This window comes from Fukomys damarensis, unplaced genomic scaffold (assembly GCF_012274545.1).
Source record: "Fukomys damarensis isolate Sample0158 unplaced genomic scaffold, DMR_v1.0_HiC HiC_scaffold_12, whole genome shotgun sequence".
Taxonomy (NCBI): domain Eukaryota; kingdom Metazoa; phylum Chordata; class Mammalia; order Rodentia; family Bathyergidae; genus Fukomys; species Fukomys damarensis.
This window is the reverse complement of record NW_022900924.1, coordinates 58,883,274-58,895,742: the sequence shown is the minus strand read 5'-3', so window position 1 is coordinate 58,895,742 and position 12,469 is coordinate 58,883,274. Positions and strand designations below refer to the sequence as shown.

At 45.6% G+C, this 12,469-nt stretch overlaps 1 protein-coding gene and 1 pseudogene across 8 annotated transcripts in view; both read left to right on the top strand.

Moving 5' to 3' along the window:
• Myrip (myosin VIIA and Rab interacting protein) overlaps positions 1-12,469 on the top strand; it is a 192,788-nt gene that overhangs the window by 27,381 nt on the left and 152,938 nt on the right. For all 8 annotated transcript variants that reach the window (XM_033762662.1, XM_033762661.1, XM_033762664.1 and 5 more), the window contains exon 2: positions 10,487-10,630. In XM_033762662.1, the coding sequence (XP_033618553.1) occupies positions 10,521-10,630 (110 nt within the window). In that variant the 5' untranslated portion in view covers positions 10,487-10,520. The remainder of the gene's footprint in view (positions 1-10,486; positions 10,631-12,469) is intronic.
• LOC104862539 lies at positions 5,624-7,509 on the top strand (annotated as a pseudogene).

Genomic DNA, 12,469 nt, shown 5'->3' with positions numbered 1-12,469 from the left:
CACATGGAGAATTGTTTTCCATCCTTTCACTTTCAGTCTATGGGCTTCTTTTTGCACTAGGTGTGTTTCTTGTATACAACATATTGTTGGATTTTGCTTCTTATTCCATTTTGCCAGTCTATTTCTCTTGATTGGTGAGTTGAGGCCATTGACATTGATGGTTATAACTGATATTATTGAGCCTGGAGTGAGATATTTCAAGTACTAAAAGAGAACAACCTCCAACCTAGACTGATGTATCCTGCAAAACTCTCTTTCAAAATGGATGGGGAAATAAGATACTTCCACGACAAAGAACACCTGAGAAACTACATGAATACCAAACCAGCACTACAAGCAATTCTAAACAAGATCCTAGAAAAAGACAATGAAGGCAACAACACCATGAGGCCCAATCGAGCAAATCAAATAGGCAAGGCAAGAAACTAAAAGAAGGTGAAAAAGTAAAAAGAGTCAACAAAAGGCCAATAACATGACAATAATAAATCAGCTAAGACTGTTTTTAATTGTCCTTGTTGCAGCAGGATGGGCTCGTGAACAGGATAGGAATATAAATTCAAAAGTTGGGTATCCCCAAGGTGTAGCTGGGCACAGCTACTTCCCCATGGCACTAGGTAACTTATTTAACTCTCCTGTGCCACAGTTTCCCTCAGTGAAAGAAAATGAAGTATAACTATAAGAGGGCTCTTGGGAGCTTTAGAGCAGCACCTGCCACGAATATAGTAGTACATGGAACAGAGACAATGTCGGCACTGTTGCTGCAGCTAAAAGTCACCATCAACATCAGACATGGGTCACGGCGATGATGTAAACATTGTATCTCAGTTATCAAGGATCATCCTTAACTTTCTAAGAATGAGTTCAAGGACTAGTGGCATAAAGAAAATAATGATAAAAAGTGCTTACAAAGTATGTAACAAAAACTGGACCGAGCACAAGCAAGGGAGTCACACCATGGGAACCCGGAATGTACCAAATATTTTTGTATCTCTTTGTACGTGGTTCCAGGAGTTAATCTATAAAATATAAGCTATTGATGAACATTTTGTTTCATGCTCCATTTTTATTTTTCAGAAATCTTTTTTTTCATTTCATTTCTTCCTTCGTATTAATAGTGTACATATTGTATTGTTTCTGGTTATGAAGTCAATAAATGTTGACATGGGAAAATGTGGAGTATATGATTGTCTTGATTAGTTCAACTATCTCTCCATGTGCTTCTTTCACATTTGTCACCCACAGACAACTGGGACTTTCAGAAGATTTTCCATGAACATTTTTGCAGATCTATATTTACATATGCATGTGTGAGTGTGCTGATAAATCTTTATATCACGTTTTCTAAATCTTTTTTAAGTAAACCATATTCCAAGGAGATATCAATGGCTATTCACATATAAAATTGTATTTCTTCTTAAAGTATACAGATTATGAGATGATTTAAGTTTGCTGTGGCAAATTGACTTTGATTTGAATAGTGCAGTTTGCTTTGTAAAATTGATGTATTTTTATATATTATCTTTTATCCTGTGAGTCCTTTAATTTTAAATATATAGAACATGTCATTGAGAACCAGAGATTTAGCACCTACCTTGCAAGCTCAAGCTCAAGGTCCTGAGTTCGATCCCCAGTTCAAAAAAAAAAAAAAAAACTCATTGGTTGAAATCTTCTTGAAACATAGTTTAAGTTTTAAAAAATACTTTTATTTTACTTATAGCACTTATAAATTACACATTGGCCTTATTTTTTTCTTATTTTTAACCTAATAATATCTTACTTATCTGTTTTCTTTTTCTCTTGACCTTGGGTGACCTTTCTTGTATTTCTTCACATGTCTAGCAGTTGTTGACTGTGTACTGGACCTTAGGGAGATGTTGGAGAGACTCTGGTTTCTGTATTTTTCTTCTAGAGTGTTGAATTTACTTCTTTAAAGGGGTTAAATCATCTTAATTTTGAGAAACTTAATTTTTTACTTCTTTGGAAGGATCTCCTTCAAGCCTTGCACTCAGGCCTACAGTGATACCTTAATCTTGGGATGCAGTGTGGACTTTCTCTGATTTCCTGGAAATCCTTTGGCAGGACTTCAGCACTGCCACATTCTTCCTCTCCATGAAGGGTGGCAGCTGAAATCTCCACACAGATTCCACAGTCTCTCTTGTGCTATTTCCTGACCTCCGTGGGATTCCTCCCACACAGACAAGTTTCCAGGGACAGCAAAGGATGTGAAGAACGGTTACAGGAAGTGTTTGGAGCCCTTCTCCACAGGGATGCCTGTCATGCTGGTCCTCAGTGCCCAATGCCCTGGCAGCCTTGCACTCCCAGCAACTCTGATTGCATGAGTTCAGTTATCCTGCACCATGTGCTGGCAGGGAAGTTCTTAGTAGAGAAGCTTTGTCTATAGTCGTACCCCAAGAAGTGAGCCTGCTTCCTTGATTTCAAAGGTCAAATCTCTTGACCTTTGTCTTCTTTGGCCTTCTAGCAGTCATTTTTATATTGTGTTCATGGCTTATAATTCTTATTGGCAAGAGGGCTAGTCTCGTACAGGCTGCATCTCTCATGACTAGATCTTACTTGGGATAACTCAATTTTGGTAGCTGAATAATTTTCAAAAAATGTTCAACTATTTATTAGCTGAAGGATATCTGGCTTTGTTCCTCTGTTTTTTTGCCAGTGAAAATAATGCTTCTGCTGAGATGCCGCCTCTCAGATACCTTGGTTTATATTATAGAATTGACTACATTCTTCACAGATGTGTTACCTTAAATGAGTTATGTGGCTTCTCTTTGCCTCATGTACTCATCTATAAAATGGGCACAACTGTTTCTCTTTCTTCAGGTCTATTATAATTAAATGGATCAGTACATAAAATATTTAAGCAGTTCTTTACCTGTGTAGTGGAATAAATGGCAGCACATTTTGTCAGAATTATTCCATTACTAGAGATAAGGAATATTTTTTCTGAACTATAATTTGGACATTGATAGCTAGCAAGTTGCCTTTTTTATGAGCTTTTTGTCATTTTTATCTCAAGAGGTTTTTTTTGTAGTATTTTTAAAATGTGCTTAATATATTAGGATACTTACCTTCTTTTCTGGATTGTCATTGGTTTTTAAAATTCCATTCATACAATTGTTTTGCTGTGTAAAGTTTTATACAATAAAAAGCTGAGTGTTATTTTTAGGTTATCTCCATATTTGCATAAACTTCTGTTCCCAGTCTCTTTATGAGAAGACTTAATTGGTGAACTTCACAGTTGGTACAAGTTTCATTTGAATTTATACTCTCAGCTTAGTAAATTTAGTGTTATCTGAGAACATAAATGGGTAATATTAGCCAAACAGTTTGAAAAAGAAAAATAAGTAGAAGTGATTTGCAACCCTAGATCTTAGAGTGTGGTCCTGGCATGAGATTGGCTTGCAGCTCAACACTGGGCAGGACAGAAGGTCCTGAGGAAGACGTGTGTGTGTGTGTGTGTGTGTGTGTGTGTGTGTGTGTGTGTGTTTGCATACATGTGTGTCTGTGTGCATGTGTGCATGTCTGTGTCTTTATCATGCTCATGGGCTAAGTCATTTGGCTGGTGCCAAATGGAGCTGTGATTATAGTTGGCCAACATTTCTAAGGAGCATGTGTTAGTGGATTAAAAACCGAAACAGGGCTGCAGGCGTAGCTTGGTGGTGGAGCTCTTGCCTAGCATGGTGAAAGCCCTGGTTTCATTCCCCAGCTCTGCAAAAATATAATGAAATGAAAACAGAAACTGACATTATCAAAGAAACCAAGCAAAAAAAAAATGTGATACTGACTACAGTGAGAAAAGAACACTGCTCAGACTGTAGAGCAGGCTGCTGCTAGGACCAACGCTCTGCCAGCGAAGGGCCACATGTGATTCCCAGGACAGACTGGGCATGGTTAGGCAGCCCTGGTCCAGTTCCCTGTCCCCTGTGGTGCAGTCTTGTCTGCCCCGCCACTCCCAGATGCATAAGGGAGAAGTTCTAGAGGGGCCAGGTCAGAGCAGGGACAAAGAACAGCCATGTCTTTACTCAGGAATGTTCCGTTTCTTCCCTGGCCACGTTCTTTTCTACTTTGTCCCTACTAGTAAGTCCCTTCAGTGAAAGAGTCCTAATATTTAGATTCCAAAATTTCTTTTGGACTGTAGTGAAAAATTAGCCATGATCAAAGAGGAAGCCCCAACAGTATTTACCATTTATTGTTTTTAGGATTTTGGATATTCCAAATTCGTGTATTTAGGGTTTTTTTTTATGTATTAGGCAGCATACACACACACATCAAAACAAATAAAAATCTAGATTTGTAAAGATCTTATTTGGGTATTTGTCCTTGACCTTTGTAGTCTGGGTTCCCTTCCAGAATGCCACTCACAGTTGTTGACCTTTCACAGTGAACTCCTGTTAGGGATTTACTATTCTTATGATTTCTGGTTTTGTTTCCCTTCCTTTGCAAGGTTTCTGCCAATCAGTGCTAGTTCTGACCAGGAATGGTGCAGACAGCCATGCCTTGTTCTTCTCTGCACCATTAAAGTGTACAGGAGAGCTTTCGTCTTGAAGGCCTTGCCTGCTGCTAGGGTGCATCCAACCCTGCAGTGTCTGTGACCATCAGGGGCCTCCTCCTTTCACCCTCCTGCCCGCTTCTCTCTCCCACCCAAGCTGGGGGTTCCATGACCTGTGTGGACTGGGGTGCAGTGCGGGGGAACTGTCTGTGGCCAGTGGAGAAGAAGGGGAGGGTGAGGAGAGGCCTCTCCACCAGCTCCTTGATGCCCGGTGGTAAAGCACCCAGGAACCCCACCCGCAGAAGAGGGCCACAGCATTCCGACCAGCATAGGTTGCTGGAGGAAGAGGCCTCGTGTGCACTGTGGGAGTCCAGCTGCTGTCACGGGTCCCCATGCTCTGCTCTCAGACCTCCCTCCCATGCAGGTGCTGGGAACACTCGGGACTATAGGACAGCCCTGGTTTCCGGGGAGGCTCATGGTGCTGGGCAGGAGGCAGTCAGGCCTGGGTGTGCAGCGTGTGACAACGATGCCGCAAGACACCCAGCAGGACAGCACATGTGTACCCAGTGACAGGAGCCCTTCACTCTCCAGTTGTTTTTCTTTTCTTTCTGTGGTTGGTAGTGCTGAATGTTAGGTGTTTCCTCCCACGGTACCTAAGTCATGATTGCCAGGGGAAGCTTGGGGACAGAGGTCAGTACTGACAGCTTCTCCATTTTCACGCAAGTGGCATCATGATGTGAGTCAGACCACTTCAGTGAATGAGTTCCAGCTCAGCTTTGTGACAGCTTTAAATAAACCTGTTAAATTTTTCTGGACATTTGAATTTTTTAAAAAAACAGTAGGTTTCTTGTTGATGGCAAAAAGCAAGCCATTTTTTGTAATCGAAATTGATTGGTTAAATCAGTACAGAGATCACCCTGGAGCAGCAGCTGGCACTCACTGCTGCCATGGCCTAACTCTGAGCATTTTCCCAGTCTCTTTTCTTTGAATGCAAAGAGGCAGATGTTTATGGTGACTGAGTTCCTGCAGAGCCACTCAAAGCAAGTCCGCTCACACTTTTGGGACTGGCAGGGCTCTGGGGCCTGGAGGAGCCCTGCGTCTGTTTGGCCCGAGAGCGCCATGTGGCTGAGGCCTCGCTGGTGCAGCACGGAGCTGCTCTTTCTGGGGCTTCGTAGGGAACAATCACCTGACAAATGTACCTCGGAGGTGGGGTGGTGTAACCACATGTTGACGTATTAGTCCTCCTGTTACTAAATTTTGAAGTGTATCCTCTCTGCTACATTGTGACTGGGTGTCACCTTGGGAAACCAAGGCACGCCAAGGCTGGGAGGAGTCCTAGCCCCGTGTCCATACCTGGCTCACATTTTGTCACCCTCATCCTTTCTCACCTCAGGGAGAGGACTCTGCCTCAGCAGCCCTGTCCCTGGGCAGGAGCTTTCTCCAGCTCTGAGGCAGTTTTGGTTTTATCTCACAGGAATCCAGCTGTGTTCTGGCATTTCCCAGAATGGTTTCTCAGTCACCTCTGTCTTGTCCATGTAAATCTACTTTATTTCTCCCTCTTGAGTCCTGATCATTCTTTTTGAGGCTGGATTTACGGGCATCTGGGAATCTCACTTGGAGTTGGTGACGTTCCAGGCTCAGGCCCGAGACCTGTGGGAGCTGTGAAGTGCGTGGTGACCAGTGGGGCCTCCGGAAAATCAGCGGGCTCTCTTCACTCTGGCTCCAGTCTGATGCTGGCTGCTGTCAGGAGGGCCTTGGCCCAGAGCTCCCTGCTTCCCGGTCCTGTGGCTGAGGGCGGGACTGGCTTCTCCTTGGCTCCTGCTGCCTCAATTCCTGGTATCACTTGGGCAGAGCAGCCTAACAATTTATTTTCACCAAAAAACATTATTTGAGTGAAAAGTGCACTTCTAAAGTATTTAGGATTCTTGTCCTGATTTGCTGGTTAAACCTTGAGATTAGTTCGAATTACCCCAGTCATGGGGCTTTAAATCATTCTGCAAAATACTCTTAAGGCTGGAAGCTGTTGTGTTCTCTAAGCTTACAGCCATTATTTGGGAATAAAAAGAACAATAACCTTTTAAAAATAACAAGCTTAATGAGATCTTCCAGACCAAGTACAACTGGGATCTGCTGGCTGCCCACTCCATCTGGGCCTTTGGTCCTGACACCACTGGCCCCAACACCCTGGTGGATGACGCCCTGCTGTAGGAGGTGGAAAAGGTCCTCCTTGGCTCAGTGAAGGACAGCATTGGGCTGGGCTTCAGTGGGGGACCAGGGAAGGGCCCCTCTGTAAGGAGCTGATTCGCAATGTCAAGTTTAAGATCCTGGATGCAGCAGAGGCCCAGGAGCACCTGCACTGGGAAGGGGCCCAGATCATTCCCACAGCCCGCAGGGTGGTCTACTCATCTTCCTCATGGCCACACCCCGCCTGATGGAGCCCTACTACTTCCGGAGGTCTAGGAGCCTGTGGACTGCGTGTCTGCCATGGACAGCGTCCTGGCTGGGCTCGGGGCACATGACTCAGGATACAATCATTCGGGGCTCCCCTCTCTACACCATCAAAGCTTTCATCTTGGCCATCGACTCCTCTGGCGTCGATACTGACCTTCGCACTCACATGCAGGGCCAGGCCTTCTCCTGGTCTGTCTTCTACCACTTGCAGATCGTACCTGGTGACCCCCTGGACAAGAGTGTCATCATCTGGCCCTTGGAGTCGCAGTCGGCCCCACAGCTGGCCCACGAGTTCATGATCAAACCCTGCGCAGGAAGGGCCTGAGGGAGGATGTGAGCATCAGCAAGTTCTTCAGGGACCCCATGCTGCTGGAACTGGCCAATCATACATGGTGTTCAGCTACCTGATGTGAGCCTTGGATCTCGCCAGTGGGAGCAGGGCCCAGCCTCCCTGGACCCACCCTGGCTCCTCCCCAGAACTCACCATAGCCCCAGTTTGTAAATGAAGAGAATGTTGTGAGGAAAAAAAAAAGAGATCTTTTCTTCCTAGTTATTACATGTTTGAAAGAGGGCCAGGGAACTGGGAAACTCAAGTTTCAAAACCCGAGGTCCACAGTTCCATCTCTCAGAAGGTGGGTGAGCGGTGAAGTCCGGATGCTGGGTCAGACTGAGCCACAGCCACACCCAGGCTGCCTCCATCTAGGACGCAGCAGTGACTGTGAGCCTGTGTTTTGTCATCTGTAAGTGGTGGTAAAGAGACACAGTGCATATCTGCTCAATAACTGATTGACCTATTAAGTCATTACTTTTATTATAACTCTCAGCGTATTCCTTAAACAGTGTTTCAAATATTTCCTTTCTGGATAATTATATAGATTATATTATTTTTGTTAGTTTGAAGTATCTATTATTTTATATACTTACAAAAGATACCTACAGACAAAAATGCATATGCATAACTTGCACCTTCTAATGATAAGAAAAAGCAGTTGCTGCCAACAGTGTGCCTCCCATGAGATGGGCCATCACCGACAGCTTTGAGGCTCTTGCAAGTTTATTCCCTCATCAAGTCTCTCCCTCCTCCCCACTTTTCTCTATAGTTTTAGCACATTTTTCCTTGGAAAATACAATCTTTATCTTTCTTTGCTTTTGAACTGTGTATAAGAGCAATCATGTGTCCACGTGCTGCAGTGTGTCCCACACGTGGTCTGCGTCTGTGTCTCAAGATGCGATGTTAGGACCCATCCCCAGTGTTCATGGGACTTTTATGCACTCTTTGTCACGATGGCAGAGTGCTCCATTGCATGAAGAAATACGCACTATTTTGGTTCTCTTTCTCCTGTTCATGGATGTATGGGGTTGTTTCCAGGCTTTATTTACTTTATCTTGTGCTGGTTTGAATATGTCTCTACTAATAGCCTTCTGTCAGGTTGAACGGTGTGGAATTGCTATTTTATAAATAAAAACAGCCTGTGTAATTCAACCCGATTCCCATCTCTTGGTGTATATTTGCAAGATTGTATCTGAGGAATATACCTCCATCAGGAGGGTCCACACATCCTCCACATTTGAGTGAGAGCTGATTGAGTCACAAACAGATTGTACCAATTTACACCCCAGTTTGGAAGCTGCTTGTCCACCTCCTATCAGTGTTTAGTAGACATTTCGTGTGGTAGGCATATTAGCTTTCCATCAGAGACACGGAATTCCTAAGATGACAGCTCATAAGGGGGAAAGGTTTGCTTTGGTTCATGGTTTCATAGGGTTCAGTCCATGGTGCTGAGCTCCTCTGCCTGGAGCCTGTGTAAGGCAGAATATCTTGGTGGAAGCTCATGGTGGAGGAAACTGCTCACTTCCTGACAGCTAGGATGTAAAAAGAGAGGAAGACACTGTCCCCTCCAAAGGCAGGCTCCCAGTGGCCTCACTTCCCACCACCAGATCCTATAAAGTCCTTGACCTCCCAAAAGTGGCCCAAAGTGGGGACTAAGCCTTTGGCACACAGGCCGTTAAGGGACATTCCAGGTCCAAACTACAGCATCAGCTGTGGGAGGTGCTTTTAATTTGCCTTTTCTGTCATATACATATATATATATATATATATATGTATATATATATGATAATTGTTCAAATCTTTTGCTCATTTTTCTATTAGTTGCTGCCTTGATTAAATTGTAGGAGTTCTTTTATAAGCTAAATATAACTACTTTGTCAATTATATGTGTTGCGAACGTTTGTTCCCAGGTTTTGGATTGCCTTTTCTCTTGAAATTTATTTTTGTGCATGGTGTGAGGTACGAATCCAGTTTATTATTTCCTAATTGTCCAGCACCAGATTCCTGTCCTGGTTTTATTTATTTATTGGTATCGGGGATCAAATTTAGGCCCTTGAGGTGAAACCACCGAGCTAAATCCTCGGCCCTCTGTTCTGGTTTTAAAGTGGCCAAGAACTTGGCTGAGTTGTTTCCATGTGGTGAAACTTTGTGGGAGATGAGTCTTGCCCGGGTCACATGGGGTTTGGCAGAGGAAATCCCTACACAGAGTGCGGGGGGTACTGCATGGCTTTGTGTGCCTGTTTATGGTAAAACCTGAAGACAGTGGTGAATGACAGATGAGACATATAATCAAAGAGGAAGATGCAGTTAACAATTTGGAATATTCTTAGTCTGGCCATGTAGCAAAAGAAGGAAAGGGGAGTTCAGGATACAACACCTGGTTGTGGCCACATGAATTCTGAGACTCACAGGGTTAGGAGATGGTGGTGCTGTTCACTGAAGGAATGGAAGAGGAGCTCCGCAAGCGTCCTGGAGAGTTTGGAGGCTGCCACTCCCACCCTAGGCCGGGGTGCCCAGGCCTTGAGGGAGGAGTGCCTTCAAGGCACCTGCAAAATCCATGAGAAAATAAAAATCTGCTGCTTCTGGCACGGCAGTACACTACCCATTCCTCCCCTCCAGGGCCACTGGGTCTTGATTAATGTAGCTTAGACATTCTGTACTGAGCACGGGGTGGGAGTGAACGTCTGGGTCTTTGTCCTGATCTTGGGAAAAGCATTCAGCCTTGAGTCAGTGAGCACTTTTGTACGTGCTCTTATGACAGTAAGGAGGTTTCCTTGTAGTCTTAGTTGCAGAGAGTGCCTGTTGTAAACGGGTACTGAATTTGGCCAAATGCCTTTTCTGCATCAATTGAAATGATCATAGCACTTGTCTCCCATTTATTATGTTAACATGTGAGTGATGCATATTTATTTTTGAATGATGGGAAAACTGGGTTGCTTAGATAAAACCTGCTTTCTCGAGGTGTATAATCTTTTGTATATCTTGCTGAATTGGTTTTGCTGATACTCTGCTAAGTTTGTTGGCATCTGTGTTTAAGATGGCCAGCTGTGGTCCTTTGTCCTGTGCTAGTGTTGGGGGGACAGAGACTGCCTTTAGCGAGGCTCCATGGAAACACTGTGTGTACTTCTGTGTGTGTTAGGGCAGGCTGTGTCCATACCTGGCACTGCCTCACTCACTGTGACCTCTGCTTGGTCTCCCAGGTCTCGGTCTATCGCCTGTGTTCAGCACTGAGCCATGGGGAGGAAGCTGGACCTGTCCGGCCTGACGGATGATGAGACAGAGCATGTTCTCCAGGTGGTGCAAAGAGACTTCAATCTCCGCAAGAAGGAGGAAGAGCGTCTCAGGTGAGGACCACAGTGGCCACATGGGGACCAGAGTTGTGGCATCTGTGTGCTGGGTGTCTCTGTGCCCTGTGTGGAGAGGCTGACTTCTCCCGCATGGGCATCGCTAAGTCTGCTCGGAATCAGCCGTTTCCTTCTCCCAGTCAGCTCTCCTTGGGGCTGCTGCCAACCCGTGTGGCTTTGGGGTGGGTGGTGTGGTGGTATGAGCTCCCTCTTGGCCCTAGTGTTCCCATCAGTAAATACTGTGGAAGGCTGTGCAGTATTAGCACAGGCGGTGAACAGTTCTGGGGAGATGAGACTCACACACATACAACACACATGTGCTGGAACCCTCGCGCCTGTGGGCCAAGACTGAAGACCCGATGGAACACACCGATGCAAGGCTAGGGTGGGACACCTGACCCTGTAGCCCATCCTCTGGTAGAGGGGAAGACAGAGGCCAGAGAAGTGTAACTGTGGCCTCTGCTGCTGGTTCTCCCTGAGAGCAGGTCAGCCTCTGTCTCGTTTGTCCACACCATTACCATCACCCTGAGTGCTCAGACCTTGGAGACAGCGTCCATGACTGGGCCTCCAGGTCCAGGCAGGGCTAGGACCTGCTGCCTCTGCCTCCTCTGTGCCTCCCTCACCATTTCCAGGCTAACACTCATGGCTCTGTACCCCAGCCCTTGGGGACTCCACATCACACCTTCTGCCTTGGGTCCCAGGCCTCTCTTTACACAGCTCTCAAAACCGCCATCCGGGGGGACAGAAGCCCTTGGGGCTGAGCTGTGGCACCCCTCACCCTGCCCTGTCTTGGTGGCTCTCACCATTGCCTAATCAATGTGAAAGTGTCTTTATTCGTTCATTTGCTTTCTGCCCACTCCCCAGACTATCACTGTCCTACAGAAATATGCGAGATGTATATATAATACAAATATAGACATCATTTTAAATGTTCACACACCCTTACTGAAAAATAAAAGAAATAGAAAAAAGTAATTTCTTGCTCTGAGGGCCCAGACGACTGCATTTGTGTGGGGCTCAGGCACATGGGTTGCTTGACCTCAGAGCATTATTCCTGCCTCTCTGCCTGCCTTCTGTGTGTCTGGCAGTCTGAAGAACTTCTTTCTCTTCATCTCCATGATGTTCTGCTGATTTCTTGTTCAGATAAACAGATTAGTCAGTTAAGTTATCCACAAACTGCCAGAACCCAGTTCCTGTGTGTGTTCTGTGTGTGTTTCCTCTATAGTTTTAGCACATTTTTCCTTAGAAAATATGATCTTTGTCTTTCTTTGCTTTTGAACTGTGTATAACAGCAATATAAGGGCAGAGGTTAGTTGCGCTCTCCAGACTTCTCCTGTGCATTTTCCAGCCTCCCTGCCTGGAGTCAAGGCCAGAAACCAGGTCTGGCCCCCAATGGAGGAAAGGGGAGGGCTGGGCCTCTTCTCTGTTCTCGCCCAGAGGGGGCCTTGGGACCTGTGCTGTAATAACCAGTGGTGGACCATGTGAGCATGTGCTGGCTGAGTGCTGAGCCCTTGGGGTGACTTTTTCTCACTTCAGAGGCTGTGGGAAGGGAAAGGGGCTGATATCCATCAGGCCTGGGCAGCCAGGGGAGGTCTGGCGAGGTGGAGGTCCTGATGCAGCTCTCTGTCTCTGGCCCCTTGTGTGTCCATGGGAACATCTTGGATTCTAGAGTCACAGTCCATGTCCTGTGGTTTTACAGTGTCAGGAAGTGGTTTCCACAAGGACCAATTGCCCTGGGCTGTGGTGCTTAAATCGCATCTTGGAGATACTGAGGAAATGCCACAGCCTTTAAAGTCTCTCACTTAACATGAGCTGGCCAGAAGTGTGTTTGCACCTGGC